General features: G+C 34.2%; 1 protein-coding gene across 2 annotated transcripts in view; it reads left to right on the top strand.

Moving 5' to 3' along the window:
- The window catches only part of SPOCK3 (SPARC (osteonectin), cwcv and kazal like domains proteoglycan 3), a 447,127-nt gene that overhangs the window by 275,731 nt on the left and 151,659 nt on the right, over positions 1-19,737 (top strand). For both annotated transcript variants that reach the window (XM_057310163.1, XM_026485616.4), the window contains exon 6: positions 16,393-16,507. In XM_057310163.1, the coding sequence (XP_057166146.1) occupies positions 16,393-16,507 (115 nt within the window). The remainder of the gene's footprint in view (positions 1-16,392; positions 16,508-19,737) is intronic.

Here is a 19,737-nt window from a genome sequence, read left to right as displayed (position 1 = left end):
CAATACTCAGAGCAGTGAGGCTGAGCTGTATAAAACAGTGCAAAGTAAATGGAGATCTTAGCCCAGTAAGAACTTCTATTAAATGATTCTTAATAATACTTTTTAGAAGTTTATAGAATTTGAAATTCAGAATAAGGCCCTTACCTTTTTTTTTTTTCTTCTTTTTTCTATAAGACAAAGTATTGCCCTAGGCTATTTAGATACTGGATCAAGAATAAAGACCACAGAGGCCTTCTTGAAATGGTAATTTTATTTTTTCTCCTGCATCTACTTACCACATGTAAGTAGAAGATTGGTGCAGGGGTCACTGATATATATTTTGGGTCTTATATTACTCAACTTTGTCAATAGGCTTAGCAAATTCTGACAGGGAGAGACTTAAACAGCTTTGGGGGACTCATGGGCATTTGCATTCATAGGAATGGTGAACTCCAAGTTCTAGGGTTAGTATGGTCCCTGAAACTCCTTACCTGAGGTTTCCAATCCCTCAACTAAGTATTCCCGAAATGTTCAATGTTGGCCAGAAGCCCGGTACTATCAGCCCAGAGCGTGGGACCTTACGTCCAGGGCGGAAGCCCAGTCCTGTTCTCTGGGTCTTCCTGTCATCTTTCCGTATTTTGGCTCCCTTGCATATACAGTTGTGTGTTTGTTTTACTACTACAAATAATTTTCTTTCAGATTCTATTTTAGATCCACAATGTTTCCTCATTACCTTCAGCTCACTTTATGGAGAGGAAGTTAGAAATCATGTTTCCACTGTACAACTTAATTGGAGATGAGGTCATTACAAAATACAATAGGTGCAGGAGTTGAGGTATGGGGTGAAAAAGAGGCTATCACAAGGTATCCAAAGGAAGACTTTAGTCAAATACCCTAACTAAGATATAATTTTGGAAAGTACATTTCATCACACAGTGTGACCAATTTGGAATATTTATTTTATTGGAGTTCAAGCTCTCGACTTATCAGCTTGTCTGCTAGAAATCCTCAGCAGAGTATTTTAAAAATGTACACAAAAAGACAAAGGAAGGATGAAAAATTATGAAAAAATTGATTTACTTGAAAAAAATATTGGAACTTTTGTGATTTTTCATAAGAACTATTTTTGTAACATCTGATTTTTTTCCTATGAAAAAAAAACGATTGACACTTTTTATAGAAGACTGGTCCATCTTTCTTTTTAAAAGAACAAATGTTTTCTGAATTCTTTTAAATGCAGCCATGCCAGAAAAATCAAAATATAAGTGTGTTCAAGGTTATTTGAGAGGTAATCATTCCTGAAATTGACACAAAAGATAAAGGTCTTTGTTTCTTTACTTCAGGCAAAGTCTATCTTGATTGTATTGCTTCAGTAAGAATTAGGAATTGTTCTCCAATACAGCATCCATATTAGACCATGGATATATTTGTCACTGAGTTGTGTAAAATGGATACTACATTTGCTGGGCAGAAGTCAATAAATAATATTAATGTTTTAGAACTCAGCATAGCATCGGTAATATAAACTCCCTGGGGACAACACACTGGATGATTTTGAACTTTTTTTTTTTTTTTCATACTTAGTTGTGCACTGCTTGGCAATTGGACTTAATAATGGTGAATTCTTTAGGAATTAACATTGTTTATAAGAAATTGTGTGTGTGTGTGTGTGTGTGTGTGTGTGTGTGTGTGTGTGTTCAGGGAAGGCAAGTAGAAAGCTTAACCATTTTATACTGAAGCTCCCAACTCTGGCTACAGACATGCTACTTAAATGGGTATGGGGTTGGATCCTGTGAATCTAAATTTGAAAAGCCTTTGGATAATTTTTTTTTTTTAAGATTGTATTTATTTAAGGGAGAGAGACAGATAGTGACAGAGATAGAGTGTGAAAGCACAAGTGGGGAGGAGAGGAAGAAACAGGCTCCTGCTGAGCAGGGAGCCCTATGTGGGGCTTGATCTCAGGACCCTGGGGTCATGACCTGAGCTGAGGATAGATGCTTAACTGACCGAGCCACCCAGACACCCCTCCTTGGGTGATTTTTATGTGTGGGCATACTCGAGAACCACTGTTGTATCCCTTCAGATTCTTGCATCCCTACAGATTACTTTTGAATTCTTATTGTTTAAATAAACTAGAACAACAATAACATTGATGGGGAAGCATTTACTTTTTGTTGCATCTTGAGAAAATTCCATTTTGTTTCAACATACTGTTATGTCTTATTTTTCTTTATTTTTTCCATATTTGAGGCATTCTATTACTTTCTCTTAATAATAGTTGCTAATTCTAGTAGCCCTCTGTACATTGTAAAAGATAAAAAGTTTCTTGACACCTCACCATTTTGATGTGTTGTATCTATTAATATTTAGTATTTAATGATCCGATGTACCTTCCTCTGAATACTTTGTCTAAGCTGAGATAATTTTATGCTGGGAGAAATAGATACTGTTCCTATTTGAACTGCTTTTCACTGTAGGCTAGGTTGTACTTTTGGCTTAGGTATGCCAACTTGATCAAAATTACCACTCCAGCATGTTAACAGAATCATTTACTGGGAGAAGCGCTTATAAAACCACTGAACATTAGAGGAAATAATATGACTGAACTTTATCATAAAATCTGAGATTTGAAAGGAACTCAATAGGACATCTAGTACAAACTTCTACACAACATGCTGGTGCCTGATAAGATATCATGTTCTGTGAGATAAATGTCTATATTTGTGGGGAGTTCTAATTGTCAGAAAAGCTTTCCTGCCCTTACATTGATTTGGCTTCCAACACTCCCAATTCCTACCCCCTCAGCATATATTGAAACACAAAATGCAACCTCTGTTGTTTTCAGTTGTTGGGAAATAAGTGAATTCCTAAATTTTTACTTAAAATGTAGCAAGAATCTAAAAGACAGCCTTATGGGTAGAATATTATTTAATTTTTACAAAACTCAATTCCCTGCCCTTTAGGATTTTTTTGCACATATTTATTTAGACATGAACTTTGTAAAGAATATTCACCTTCATTGGATCTGAGACATTCAACAGTGTTTTCAAGGAAACCCAACCCTGCATTATGCACTGATATTTAAGCATATTAAGTCATATTTAATTAAATTATACAATTATGATATTAACTTATTGGAACAGACTTTAGGAACAAAAAAAGTGAAGTTATGATAAGCATAAAACTCAGCTGACAGAAATGAGAAAGTTTGGAGTCATTTATTAGTGTTCGGTGTTTAGCATTCTATGGACAATAGTTATTTCCTGGGATGTCAACTGAAGGTGAACTTTGAATGTAATTTTCTTGTTAACCAAAAAAATATTCATTCAGGAGAAACTAACTAATATGTTCTTCTTCTGTAAATATTACATGTTTGGGTTAAATATCACTACCAAATAAAGGTGAAATATAATTTCTTAATCAGTTGAATATGAACAAGTAGATATAATCACTAAATTTTCATAAGGAAATTTCATAAGGATAATATCTAGTAAAAATAGATTCTAATTATTTTGCTCTTCAATCCTGAATTTATTTTTTTCTCAGACTAGTCTACATGTATGCAATATGAAGTGTTGAGTATTTAGTGTTTTATATATACTAATTCATATTATTAGTGTATTTAAATGTACACAAAAAGGTACGGGAAATAATTTATAGCAATGAATGATTTTTGTTTTCCAAAAAGAAAAAGGAAAATGAAGAAAATTAAGTTTAAACATGAAAAACATGTGACATGTCTATAAAAGGATTCTTAGAGCAAACTAACTGCTTCTATTGTTAAATATTCAGACAATTCTTCCACCTTCTCAGTTATAAATAATGCAATATGTTATTGCTGTGGCAGTGGACACTTTTGCCTTGCTTCTAAATTATTTCACTAAATCATTTTTCTGCAACTTGTATTATACTGAAGAAATTTAACCTCATTTTTATTTTCTAGTATAGTATACTTTAACACTATAATTATCTTTGGAAGGCAACTTGCTTGAAGTTAAGTGAGCACACTGTATTTTTGAGTGTTAGTGCTCTAATCTCTCTCCATACTCTAAATATCCGCCCCTTCGTCTTCAGGAGATTGCTTTATGGATTATGTTATACCTCTCTCTATAACTTCAACACAGATATACGCATACTTTCTTGGCTTATTGAAGACTCTTGAGTTGTATATGTTGGTAGCTGTGATTCAATGAGTCTGGGATAAAGTTTCAACTAACTCCTAAATTTATATTTTGATGTATTTTTGAGATTATAACATTTTTATTTTTGTGTTAGTGACTCTGCTGAAGTGGCCTTTCACAAAACTCAAGTGATATTATATGTTTTAATTATTTATTTATGTATTTATTTATTTTTAACTCTGGTAGGAAGATGAAAAGTTGGCAAATCTATGTTTCACACATTTGTCTTTGAAATATTGATAATCAGTAAAATCTAAAAGATTTTGATCCAGTCATATGTGGCTGCAATACCCTTTTCAGTGACTATGTGGCAGATTATATATTTTCCCACAATCTCTGTAGATATACTCTATGATCACTGTATGTTGTAATGTCTTTAATTTTGCTCCACCCTGCATGTGCTCTACCAAGGAAATTAGTTTTGGTATGTGAATTGGCAATGAATTAAATTTTTGAGATTAAATATGCTATTGCATTTGAAGCAAGCCAGTTAAACAAAAGCAAATTGAAACTGGGAGGCAAGAAATTATAATATAGAGGGGCGCCTGGGTGGCACAGCGGTTAAGCGTCTGCCTTCGGCTCAGGGCATGATCCTGGCGTTATGGGATCGAGCCCCACATCAGGCTCCTCTGCTGGGAGCCTGCTTCTCCCTCTCCCACTCCCCCTGCTTGTGTTCCCTCTCTCGCTGGCTGTCTCTCTCTCTGTCAAATAAATAAATAAAATCTTTTAAAAAAATTATAATATAGAAACTAGGAGAAATAAAAGACTATCAATAGCTAGAATCAGGAAATTTGAAGATGAACACCTTGCAAAAGAATGTTAGAGTAGGTTTTATATGAAAATATTGTGATGTAGATGAATTGGAAGATCGTCTAAACAGGTATACCACCAGTAAAAATAAAGTGGGAAGTATATGTCATTGAGAACTAAGAATATGAAAAGTAACCTATTTCTCTCTGAAGTAGCGTTGGGTAATAGGCTATTATTATGGTATAATATTTATACCTTTGAACTTGCTCTATTATGCATTGGGGTTTTGGGACTACACTACCTCCAAGCAGAGGTTAGGAAAGCTCCAGTATAAGAAATAAAAGTTAAGGGATTTTACGTAGGCAGTATTCCTGATACTTGGAGCCCCAACATAAATTCTTTCTGTAGAAAAGTATTGGTAATTCAACCTCCTAAGGATTCTCCAGATTTTATTCTGCCAACTCTTTGCTTACACATAAGTAAATAAATATTACAAATGGAAGTGAAATGCTTATATAACACAAATAAACCAATAAACAAAATGAGAAAAGACAACATGAGCAAGAATGAACAATGCCAAAAACAATATTAGCACAACCATGTTTAAGTTTCAGATATCTAAAATACTAAAATCGTTAGACAAATAATTAGGTATATTGAAACATACAGATACTATATAAAATATTTTTAATGTTGAATGTTTAAAGACAAAGTGGTATTGAAATATACAAACAAAACCAATATAATTTCAAAAATATTAAATTTGTAAAAGAACAAAATATAATTTATTCAATTAAAATAAAACTTTTTAATTAAAATTAAATGGCTAGATTAAATATCAGATTAGATGAAGAAAATTAATGACCTACAATATATGTGTGTATGTGAATATAGGTGTATATGTATAAAACAGAAAATATACTTAACAAGAATAAGCTGTTATATATGTAATTATATATGTTTGTGTGTATTTCAGAAAAACAGCTCACATATTTCAGAAAATACTTCAGAAAAATTATGCAAAAAGGGAAATAAAGAATAGGAAATATAATTAAAATGTATAAAACATTATTCTGAAAACTAAAGGAGAAACCAGAAACAATAAAATGGAGCAAAATAATAAAAGAAAAATTGAACATTTTCCAGAAATGTTGGAAGGCATGAATCCACAATATAGGAAGTACAATGTGTACCAAGTAAGATAAATAAGAAGAAATTCAAATCTAGATACATTTTAATAAAATGACAGATTATTAAATAAAATCTAACCAGAAAACAAAAGTTTAAAATATTATATCATTACACCAACAAAAATTATCTCAACAGGATTAATGGGATTTTAAAAACAGTGGAAAAATGCACTTAAAGTATTGAAAGAAAATTTTTAAAAATTCAAAATAAGTACTTCAGAGGAAACTGTCATCTGAATTTTCTACACAAAAGTGCTTGAAAAGATTGTACAGAACAAAATAGCCAAGGCCTCTGATTGCAAGATATGCAGAAATATGAGTGACCCATGAAGACTTACCTCCAAACAATATCCCATTTCTCATTTCCACATCTTTTTGGCTTTCAGAGAATTTACCTATAAGTTCACTCCATCAAACATTTCAACTCATATGATCAACAGATGCTGGGACCACATTTACTTATTTTGTCTCATGCGGTATTTATATAAGGCTAACAGCAAGGAAGCTCCAAGCAGAAGAATGAAACGAACCTACAGACAATATTGACCTCAACAATGTCTCCCTTCCCACTCTGGGGTCCTGGCCCAATCACCTGAACAAATTCCACGAACCATCAAGGTTTACTTTAGAAATCTAGGTGGCTTTTGCCTCAATTTTCTGTCTTAGTCTTTGTGCTTGGCTTGAGGATTTAAGCCAGGTGTAGCAGGATGCGTTAGTGATTGCACAGACTCCCACTTGGCCTGCAAGGAGGAACCTAGGACAGTTGCCAAAAAAAACCCCTGGTCAATGAATTGAGGGTGACCTGAATGCCTTCTAGGAACAATGTGGTAACATTGATCACTTCACTTAAGATCAGTGACAAATTTATATCAACTTTTCTAATTGGATACCTTGTGTTATAGAGAGAAATTCCTGCAAGGTGCTCATAAAAAATGAGTCCGGTATGCCACCTGGAACTGAATAACTAAGTGTAGATTCGTTTAGGAGAGATCTAGGTTTTCTGAGAACTACCTGATCTGGTGCTGCTTCCTAAACAGGTCAAGTTCTCTTAGACCACTGCTGAGGTGCAAATCACCGTGTTTTTTGTACGGAGGCATATTCATGCCTGGATTCCATTCAAGAGAACAGTCCCAGCAGTGCACATGGTGTCCTGCAAACAAAATATTATTAAAACTGGTGTGACCTGCAAGTAAGAACTACATTTTTCTGGGACACAGATTGACAGTACATCAAATGTGACCTTCAAGCCCACTCGAAGATGCTTGATTTTCCAATTGAATTAGAATAATTGATTCTACTCCTTGTTTTTGGACTGATGCTTGAAAGCAGTCTGTTCAGCCTGTCCTATTTTTTGAAGCAACCAACTGATGGCATTGAGCCATCTCACTGAATGACTGAGAATGAAGGTGGGAAAAACTTCGGGAGGTATTGGCAGGTGCTTTGTGTGGGAGGTTCAGGAGCTGGTGCCATCCCTTCCTCTTTCTGATAGATTTCTCAGGTTAAGCAGAATAGAGAAGGAAATGTCTAGGGAAAGGAAAATCCAGCAGTTAAGTTTAAGGCACTTGCAACGCCTTGGGAAAACCATACAAGGGCACATTCCTAGAGGAGGAAAGAAATAAGGATGGCTCTGAAAGACAAAAGATCATTAATGTCTCTCCCTTGGCCATTTCTCTCAGGGTCTCATGTGTTCCCTCCCTTTGTGCTGAGGTTGTTGTTCTCCCTCCATAAACACAAAATTAGTGCGCCCCATTACAGAAATTAAAATTCCCCATTTCTTCCTCTCAACTTCTAAACTCTATACATAAATATCACACCTATAGGAGTCCAGTCCAGCAGGGACAAGGGAAGTAAAAGTTAGAGAGACACATTGTGTTCCCAACTTTGAGCTGCATGGACTACTGTCAGGGGACTTAGTGAACAGTGCGATCCAGGACCATGTCAATCCAACAAGACAATCCAGGTGGCTGAGTCAGAATTAAGCTTAAACTCCCAAGGTCCCCTTCGGACAGCCTGTCACCTGCAGGGTACAACAACCAGGCCAGCCTGAGGTTGCTATCAGAAGAAGGAAGGCAAACACCTGAATATTTAAAATAGGTATCTATAAACTTTTTTAGGTGCTGGGACTGCTTTTTGGTGGTGATGACCAAAGAGATAACAGTTTTCCTTCACTACTGGTGAGACTGAGCATTGTGAATCCACCCAAATAGTCTTAAAAAAACAAAAACAAAAACAAAAACTTCACCTAGCAAACAGCCTTCTGAATTTTGTCAGGAGTTCATTCAGCCATTCTTGCTGACAGAAGCTTAATATTGCAGTTGGAGTTATTGAGACTGAAGCCTCTGACTCCAACAACAGGGCATCAACGCTATAGGGGAACATTAGAGTTTATAAGTACCTGCTAGTGACAAATGGCAAGAAGTTTCTCCCACTAGAAAATTCTTGGCTCTTGGATCCTTCTTGATGCTTATCAGACAGCAAAGTGTAAGCATAGCACATCAATACCTAGTACATGTTCAGATGGAGAAGCGACAGCAACATGCACTGAATTGGTCCAAAGATCCCCACAAGAAAGGTCATGTTGGCTTACCTTCCATATGTAAGTGTGCCCAAACCCCATCTGTTGAATCTAGGGTCACCTTCCCCAAAAGAACCAGGAGTGATGGATGGCGCTTGCATCCAACATAGCCACACTTTTTTAAATCTCTCACCTACCCCAGAGTTCTTCAGTACATTTGGATGAGTGTACATGACATCTGTCACATTTGGAAATAGAGAAACCTTGACACTAATATCAAGATAACACTACATCCCTCCTTCTGCCTGGAGGCTAGTGAGAAATAACCAAAGCACTATTTGAACCGTTTCAGCCAATCTTACTTCTTGCTGCTCAGGCTCAGAATTTTCAATAGCAGAACAGCGGGTGATCCTTTTTTCCACTTTTGGCTGATGACTCAGGTGAGAGCATCCAGAACATTGTCTCCTGGATCATGGATAATCTTCTCGTATCTTCTGATCTGGTCCATGCGGCTTAGTGTCCTTTCACTTCCAGAAAGCCGTATCTTTGTAAGCATCCCATCCTCATTGCCAAAAGAACTATGAAAAATCTGAGATTTTTACCCTACGTGCAAATACATGCCACAGTTTATGAATACTGGCAGAAGACCTAAGACTTCCAGGTCAGAGACAAAGCAACTTATTACTTACAACACAAGAAGAATAATGTTTATGTTTGCATCAATTCTCCTTCCCCACAAGTCCCACAGGACAATGCAGAGTAACCCAGTTGGATGTTCCACACACATTGAGTTTGTACCCAGCTAAGGAAAGCTGGATTATTTCATAATGGGCTGCAGACAAGCCTGCTCAAACTTTGCACTATAGGGAGACATTATTTTTATTTTACTGGGAAGCAAACAAATCTGCCATTTCTTCCAGATAGAAGGCAGAATTATCTCTACCTTGCAAGGATATTACCATACAAACAAAGTTGAAGATACAATATCAAACAAAAGGCTACCAAATGCTTCTGCTCCTAAGATGTACAGAAACACAGGAGATCTAATGGGACTTGTCTTCCAATAGCACAAAATAGTAGGGTAGCTCTACAGTGTCAGAAAAACTAGATTTCCCAATGAAAGTCATAGAAGATAAAGAAGATTACTACGAAATAATTATCATGTTAATTCACCTAGAAAATCTAATAGAATAAATCTAATCTTGTATGTAGAAATAAAATGGTTTCAAGCTCTGTAGAGCAATTTCTACAGGGAGACATTATCAAATCTCACTCACACATCCTAAGATTCCAGCACTCTTCTCTTAGTAATTAGTGAAGCTATAGGGAAAGAAAAAAAAAAAAAAAAAGTTGGGCTCCTTTCTTCCCCTCCCTGGCCCAAAGTTAATGGATCCAATGCATAGTGGTGAATAGAGAAGGGGTGAACTTTGTAATATAGCATGGAGGTGTGGGGTATTTAGTGGGGAATGTTGCTGGAATTTCTATGCTAAAGAGCTGGCCAGGAAGCTGTGAGATTGTTCTCTTGGGCAATTAAGAAAATAGACTGATCATATAAGTAAATTTATGTTTCTTATTGTTGGAGAAAATACTTACAAACATGGAAAATGGAAGGCTGGAAAGAATCCTGAGATGTTGGATTGGAATTGGACGTATCAGTATGAACTCATGTTGGGTTTTTTTTCCTTAGTTTTAAAAAATGTATATATTTCATTGATTATATATTTTATATATTTTAATATATATTCATATATATTAATATATTTTAAATATATAGAGAGACACACTTAGAATTAGTTATAGATATATTTGTATGCCTGTGTATCCTAGAAGGATACTTGTTTATTTATAATATTTAATAAATTATTGCTTCCACTGTCTATGTCTCACTTTATCCTTGTTTTCCTTTTTATATTCACCTTTTCTATATAAACTCATCCTTCACAATGTTTTGATCACCCCAGTTAGCAGATCCATGCTCTTTTCCACAGTCGACGTTGCCAGGATTCTTCCTTTCCAAAGGTGTATGATGACCTGTGGTCTTAGATGAGCATGTATTCCTGTAGTGAGTCAACAGACGGTACTCTGGAAGTAATGTCTTCCCAGGTTTACTCAAGAGGAAAGCTTTACACAGTGGAAAAACTAAGTTTTATGTGATTGTATCTTTTTGTCAAAACTAAATGTACCACTCTTTCCCTATCTTTCCCTTCCAGCATATTCCAAAGTTTATCACTGCTACCAGTGCCTAAAACTGTTTAGGGGCTATAGACCATTAAGCATATATCTTAGCTATAAGAATAGTACATAATTTTAATTAGGTTCTTGGTATTTCTTAAGCTTAATTAACAAGAAATTTCCTCAAGCTTTGTGTTCATTGAAATAGTTAATATAAAAATTTAAATGTGTAAACCCCAAAGACATTGAAATCTATGCCCAAGGTACCACACCTTAGTATTTTTATGTTTACATAATTGTTAAAGTCATTGAAAACTTTGGTCTCCAGAATCTTTTTTCTTGTTAGCTAAATTTCACTTTCTGTCCTGAGTCTTTCATCTGCTTGTGTGTTCTTTTAAAATACATCACTTGTTACTTATTACCATTCTTCCAATTTTTTTTTTTTAAGATTTATTTGAGAGAGGGAGAAAGGGAGAGAGAGGGCTTGCTCAAATGGGACGGACAGAGGGAGAGAATCTTCAAGCAGATTCCCTGCAGACAGCAGAGCCCCACACTGGGCTCAATCCCATAACCCATGAGATCCTAACCTGAGCTGAAACCGAATCAAATGCTTAACTGACTGAGCTGCCCAAGTGCCCCTTATCGCCATTCGTTTTAAAAAAATTTACTCCTGTTGGTATATGTAAAAATAATTTCTTCTCATATATAACTGTAATTTTTTGGAGTACTTGGTATCATGACCTTCTATTTTCATCCATTTCTTAATTATTTTTAACCACTCTGCACCCTTCTGGAAAGTTTGAGTTGTTATCTGTCAATGCCCATATTTTATACTAATATAAATAATGAAAATAAAAATCAAAGTAAGTTAAAATGACTTCATTAATGTTATGTATATATTATATCAATCATCAAACAATGTGTTTCTGTAGGCTTTATTTTAATTGAAACTATTACTCATAATTGAAAGCAACATTTGTCTGAAATAATTTAAACAAGAATTTTGGTTTGATGACAAAATTTAGTACAACCTATGAGAAGGAATAATTATAAAATAAACACACTGTATTTTTTATTCTTAAAATTTTTAAATTTGTTACCAGATTTTGCAGTCTAGGATACCTGTTTACAACAACAGCCTACCAAGGAGGAAAATGCATATAGGAACACTGCATTGTGCACATAGATCACAAAATCAGAGACGCTTGATAGCATGTGATCTTATAACTCAACTAAATAAATCAATTAGTCATATAAACAACAGTAAGGTTTCTTTATATGCATGTATTTCACAGTCTCAGCTGAGATGAGGGAATATACAATCCTGACGTTCTAGGACTATGCTGGAGTAAACTGAGTTTAAGGCGGAATGTGATATAGCCATGCCATGTACATACTCAGGTGCTCTTCAGAGAGAAACCATTCAAAACACAGTACTGGGTCAGTTCTGAGTCCATAATCCATGTGTCAAGTTGCTTTCTCCTTGGTATGTACTCATGGTGCACTGTAAGATATTGTAAGGTCTGCGCCAAATGAGAAATTTCTTTTTGATATTTTGAGATGCATTTAATTTGGGGAGAAAAATAAAATATATGCAATAATAATTCCTGCTTGGAAAGTCAGGGATATACTGATTCAAAAAATAATATACATCTGTTGCCTTATTTTTTCCTGGCTGTTCTCCCTAGTCAGATAGTCTAGTTGCCAACTGGTGCAATATTTTAACTGGTTCATGACTACATGACAGGGATTATAAATTTAGTAACCTGGGTTAAAGGGTCCATACTGTCCTCATGTCATCTCATCCCAGCTTAAATTCAACTAGTCTTTATAATACCCAATTTCTAAATGTCTGATAGAAACATTTTGAGGTATAAGGGAGAATTGACTTGCATATCAGCCTTAAAGCTTGCTTAAATTAAGGACTTCAACGTTCTCAGGACTCTGTTGGTTTTTTCCTCATTTTGATTTTGCTTAATAGCATCTGTGCTCACATCTCCAATGTTGTCCCTATAAAGGATCTACCTCTCTCTCCTCAGATCTGAATAAAAATGCCTTATGTCACAGGACTTTGAAACCCTGTGGTAAGAGGTATGCTATAACATTGGTATGTAAAATTCAGTTTCCCAAAATAAAGTTTCTGGTGAGAAAAGGAGACATTTGCCCAAAATAAATAGGGTGCCATTTCTTAATGAAAAGTAGAATGACAAACAGAGACAACAGTGGGGTAGTGTCCACTTGAGTACATAAGGTGCCAAAGGTTTTTGCTATGCTTAACTCCCTGCTTGTTATTTATGCTACAATAACATGTGTATGTAATTGGTAAATCCCAATGAATGGAAGGATTCAAGTCTAAATCAAGTCTTTTTTTTTCCTCCTCTGGTTGTCTTTGCATGGGAAACACCAGAGTGGGGATCAGAAAAACTCAAGTGGAGGATATGTACTTGCAGAAGGGTTAGCTACATCAGACTACTAGGAATTCTATTCATGAGAGTTCAGATCATGTCTAAGATATTGGTTGTCTAAGGTATTAGAGGTATGTAATGTAATTTATTAGTCCAATGTAGATTAAAACAAACAGTAAAAAAAAAAAAGTAATTCATAATATTCCAAATTCCCAATTTATTTTTTCATTTGAATCAAAATTTTTATCACTATAATAAGCAGAACATTGTTGCCATTTTTGCTACTGCTAATTATATACTTGTTCTACATGAAAAGCACTATAAAATATTGCTCAAATCCCATTTTAGCCATGCATTTTTGATCAGTTGCATAAAGTTTTCTAAGCTTCACTTGAAAGACTTAATTTTAAAAAATACACCTGTCTTAGCTCATTGATCAACATTTAATGCATCAAACTGCTTAACACAGTGTTTGACACATAGGGATACCTCAGTGAAAGTCATCATTTATGAGCTGTGTATTTGGTTGTGTTAGCTGATTTGTCTTTTCTGATTTTTTTCTAGATAATTTAAGTACTTGTAGCTGGTAGTTTATTTATACCGTTGTTGTTTTTGTTTGTTTGTTTGTTTGTTTTTAATCTTATTGCATTACTTTAATGAATGACCAAGAAAAAATTCCTAAGGGAGTATGGATGGGATCTTGAGAGTTTAGTTAATTATTCATTGTCAGAGCTAAATCAGGATACTATTGACATTTGAGGTCAGATCATGCTTTATTTTGGGGGGCTGACCTGTGCCTTGAAGGATGTTTAGCAGCACTTCTGGCTTCTAGAAAATGCCAGCAGCAATCCCTCCCTCACAGTGGTAACAACCAAAAATGTTTCCAGATGTCCCCTGGGGGCAAATTACCCCAGCCGAGAATTTCTAATGTAAACCCCCTGACAAGGCCATGGTGATTGCATCATCTTAAAAAAAATCTGTAATAATAGCCTGACTCGGCATTTATTACCCTGATGGTTGGGGTCTTTTCTATGGGCCAACCAGATCTCTCCTATAGTAAGATCATATTTTCTTCTCTGATCCTGTGATTAAACAAATGACTTTAACTTACTTTCCCTGACAAGTGTCAACTTTGACCATTGAAAAATCATTTTGCAGGCTTGTTTTTCACAGTAACTCCTAACAAGTATTCTCAGTGCTCAGGGTCTTAGATAATCAGGAATACATTAATCATGTCTTTCTGTACAGCATTTCCATTTTTTGGTAATTATAAACTAATGAGCATGCCCTTTATGTGATATTTTAGTTCACTTATACCTTTATAAATATTTCAGCTTTGTGATAATTAAGTAAATTGAATGTCATTAATTAGAAATCCAATCAGTGGGTGTCGCTAAAAAAATATTTTAAAATAGTACTTTTCATGTCCTAATATTCTTTGAATAAAATTCTTCAGGATGATGTTTTTTGAAAATCAATCCATAAGTAAATAAAACTAAATGGTTTTCTGATTACAGGAAGTAGAGTCTTTTAACTATAAACATGGGGTAGATTTGCTATCCTTCTGATTCTGTTGGTCTTTACAGAAATGTATACAGAAAAAAAAAGTGTTTGGTAGAACCATTCTGAAAAATAAATTGTTTTATTTATAAAGTAATTCTTTTTCAAAACTATAATTTCATCACGTGCAAATTTTAGACTGCTTAGAAAATTTTTGTTATGTCAAAGAAAGTTATTTAAGAGGTGAAACTTAAATTTAACTCACAACTCATGTATTTTTGTTGTTCATTCAATTATTTTCAGGCTTTCACTTTCTTTGAATAAAAAAATCACTTTTAAAATAAACCACATTTAGAATGTAAATGAGTGTGGCATAACACATCTTTGAAGGAAGCTAACATATTTTCAAATTTAAAATTTAATAGTAGCTGTAATTAATATTGACTTTTGGCTTTGTTCACATACCATTTACAATTGTTCTTAAACTTTTCTTAAATTATGTCATGAGTCAGAATTTTCATATGACCAGATACAGGATTCTGAAATATTAAGTTAAAAGAAGTTAGAGTAAAAAATATTGCATTTGAGGCCTCAAAGTTTTATACAACTTATCTGGCTTTCATTAAAGTGCTCGTAATTTCTCATCTATTTCTACTTTTGATTAGCCATTGGGCATTTTAATTACATTTAAAATTCATTGTAATTTTACAAGTCAAAATCATTTCCTTCAATTACTGAAACATTGAATAGTAATAAAAAAATGATTTCTTTGAAAGAGTTTATTCCTCCAAAAAGGCCCATCAAGCCCCTACATATATATTCCAAGTGTAATAATTTTAACTCATTTGTTGAAGGCTAGTTATGAATTTTGCCTGTCCATTAGAGAGTTATTTGACAAAGAAAAAATGCTGTACAGATATGAGTAATCTGATTAGTCATTGGGTGTATTCAGTGCTTCTTGGTATCAGCTGAAGCTGAATTAAATTAGTCACTGGTGCATTTGTCGATTGGAGCCAGAAAGTCTGCCCTATTTAATTTTAAAATAATTTGCACTGAGGAAATTTATGGATGTAGCCACTAAAGAAATCACATTACTTCAGAATTAGCAAGATCTATTTCTTTTAGAGTAGGAAGGTAATTATTGCCTCTTAAAAGATGGAGTAGGTTTATAATTTTTAAATCATGTAAAATTGTGCAGTTCTGAAATATTAACAATGAGTTAAGGATATTCAGGCTTAAAATGCTACAAAGAGTAATGTTTACAAAGAAAACCAAAACACAATTAAGCCAAACTAAAGAAAACAAAACAAAACAAAACTTCATGTGTCATAATAATTTTGACTGACTAATTTCATTCAGACTTTGTTAACATCTGAGAGCCCAGTTCATGGTAGCTACTGCTCTAGGAAAACCGCTTGTTTAAGTCTTAAAACTCTGTAGATTCAGTGTTATTATCCCAATGATCCATATGAGAAAGTCAAGGCTGAGAACATTTAGGAAACTACCTCCAAATGCCACATTTAGGAATTAGTACTCATAGAGTTGAAATCGGGTGTAATGTTCTTCCCTCCATACTATTCGTCTTTTTTTCTGTAGCATGTATGATAGAATCACCAGTATGCTATTGTCCCCTTCTTGACTTTCTATTGATATAACTAAATGTACCTAAATAATTATTTTTTTTTTCTCTTTGTATACAGTGCAAACTAGAGTATCAGGCATGTGTCTTAGGAAAACAGATCTCAGTCAAATGTGAAGGACGTTGCCCATGTCCTTCAGATAAGTCCACAAGTACAAGCAGAAATGTTAAGAGAGGTAAGTGATGAAAATTTATTTACAGTTTTGCATTCGTTTTCGCTATTAAAATGTTTTGCAATATATGTTGTCATTAAATATAAAATGAAGTTTACTGCCTAACAGTAATTACATTGTTGATGAAGTTTTGTTTGTTTGTTTTTTTAGTTTCAAGTATTATAGTATGTAATATTTTTCTATAGATTTCTATTTATCTTGATAGTAACAGTGGGATGTTCCTTTTCTACATGTTCACCATATATAGGAAATCTAAAGCGATCCCTCCTATAAATTATTGTGTCTAAAATGTGTTTGGCATTCCTTTTTTTTCTTTTGGAGCAAATCAGTGGTAAAGTAGTAAGTGATAATGTAGTTTGATCAGATGTGAAACTAGTTACTTAGTACGATCCTTTTAAATTAAAAATGTCTACCCCATATATTGTTTGGGTGTGTGTGTGTTTGTAAAATTTCACACTGGAATGATTTCGTAAATTAAACTTTTTTTTTATTAGGTCTGGAGTCCTTATATCTTTCTTTTTATTGTTTTGATGTCTAATATAAAATAAAATAATGAGATGCATCTAAACTCCCTATGTGTTATTGTATGTGATTTGACCTTTGTGGATTATTTATTGTAGTTTATACAGTATTAATTACATGTTTGAGATGCTGCTAATGCCTTTAAAAATATCTCTTTGGCTGTTTCAGTTCTTCACAGCTATAGATAAGGAAGGAAATGTAGGGAACAGATGTTCCTTTAAGTCAAAGACTATTTTATAGAGCATTACCATCAACACTTATCCTATATTTTGCAACCATATGAATCTTGTAATTTAATAGTTATTTTTGTGGGTCCTTAACACAGAGAATTGAGTTTTGTTGCCCTTTCTTATGAAAAATACAAATAATCGATTTGAAGATAGGAAAAATCTTAGTGAATATGAAGTTCATATGATATAAAGTAGGTATTTTGTTAAGCATGGTATACTTGATATTGTGTGTGATAGTACTATGATAAATATTTAGTACAGATATAGGGGTTTTTTTAAGTTTTCATTTAAATTCCAGTTAGTAAACATACAGTGGAATATTAGTTTCTGGTGTACAATATAGTGATTAGAAAACTTTTGAACTTTAATTTTTAAATATTTATAATATAATATAATAATAATATTAATATTATTATATAATGTCTTTACTCATTAGGCAATATTTAAGATAATTTAAAAATGGAAACCTATGTTATCATATCACCTTAATAAGACAACTAAGTCAATTTTAATACTCAAAAGTAAATTGACTTGCAAATCCATGGTGAGCTAGTGCTCAAACATTAGGCAATGTGCACAAAGACAACATGTGGTGGAAGAAAAGGTCTAAGATGCCTTCCAAGAGCCCTGTTCTTTAAGCCTCACCTTGGTTCCTTACACCAGCCTATGGCCAGCTTCAGAGCTTGCCTCCTTCTGGATTCCCCACGCCCCTATTTCCCCAATCCACTCTTTCTAGCATAGTCCAAATTAGGATATTCAGCATGACGTTGAATATATTAATCAACCCCCACACAATTAAGAGCTAATTACACTTTTCCTTCAACTGAACTACTTTAATATCTCTGCCTTCCTCATACCCACTCCCTATTTATATAATCTAATACATTTTCCTCTGAAAATCACTTCAGGTACAAAGTGAATCCTACCTTGGTATTCAATATCCATTTCTCATTCTTTTCATTGGAGGCTATTAAGAACATTTGAAAAAGAGTGTCATAATTAGCATATCCCTCTAGTACATCACACTCTTCGACAAGGTTTCCCTTTAATAAGATTCACTGCTTTTGAACTTACTTTTGAATGAGAAGATAGGTTTGATGTTTGATGTTGATCAATTTATCCTATCCTCCCACAAACTGCAAAAGGAACTTAATATGGTTTAAATATGGAAGGTAACACATTTGAGAAGAGGATCCCTTCTGAGTAAATAATGATTATGTTTCATGTTGCTTAGATTCTCTGTACCATGTTTGTATTAATATGTCCAGAAGGAAACTTTTCTTAAAGTCATATCGTCAGGGGATAAAGATCATTTGTGTTCAATTATGTGTGGAAAAAGAGGCAAGAAGAATTTAAAATAATCCTGTTCTGATGGATTGTCAGGGCAAAGAGAGTACAGGATTTTGCTAGCTGCTGTGGAAAAGCAGTACAGAAAATTGTGAATATCATTTCTACACAGTGCCAAAGGCCAGGAGACATGGGAAATGTAAAACTTAGTTCAGTATCATTTCTAATCTTTCAACTGTCATTTACATTAGAAGCATGCCTTCGGTAGACTGACTTTGGCCGTGCAGGAAATTCTGTTTAATAACATCTCTGTTTTAGAAAAATGAGGCAGAGACTACCCACAATGAAACAGTTTTAAATCTTTCTGACTTCCTACATTTGAGGTCGAATTGACACCATGTTATGTTTTCACTATAATAAAGCAGAATAAATTCTTCAGAGCTACTTATAATCTATAAAAGCTAATAAAAATGTATTTCCTTTGTGGAGTAGAAAAGATTAATTTCTCCTCTGTTCTTCTAATGTATTCAATAATGGATATCCACAAATTGGTCAAAGTGTATACAGTCAAGTAACAAAATTTTTTAAAACTAGCTTACATTTTTGGGGTGCCTGGGTGGCGCAGTCGTTGGGCATCTGCCTTCGGCTCAGGGCATGATCCCAGTGATCTGGGATTGAGCCCCACATCAGGCTTCTCCACTAGGAGCCTTCTTCTTCCTCTCCCACTACCCCTGCTCTGTTCCCTCTCTCCCTGGCTGTCTCTCTCTGTCAAATAAAGAAATAAAATCTTAAAAAAAAATAGCTTACATTTTTGAAATTCCAGATTCTGAGTTTACATAGGTAAATAAGCACACTGTACCCTCTTCAATCGGTAACTTAACTATACATTTTTCTGTTTCGTGAACCCATGAAATCAAGATTACAAAGGCCATAGGCTTCTAGGTTCCTATCGTGTATTGCTTTCTTGCCCCTAGTCACAATTTTCTTTTTTTAAGTTTATCACTTGGTCACAAACACAGAATGATTGTTTGGAAGGTTAATCAACTTCATTCAAAGACTTTAGACTTTCAGATGATAAAGCTAATATATATATTTTTAATTTTTTTATTATATTACGTTAGTCACCATACAGTACATCCCTGGTTTCTGATGTGAAGTTTAATGATTCATTAGTTGCTTATAACACCCAGTGCA

Source organism: Ursus arctos, unplaced genomic scaffold (genome assembly GCF_023065955.2).
Source record: "Ursus arctos isolate Adak ecotype North America unplaced genomic scaffold, UrsArc2.0 scaffold_11, whole genome shotgun sequence".
Lineage (NCBI taxonomy): Eukaryota > Metazoa > Chordata > Mammalia > Carnivora > Ursidae > Ursus > Ursus arctos.
The sequence above is the reverse complement of the archived record's forward strand: the minus strand, read 5'-3'. Positions and strand labels throughout refer to the sequence as shown.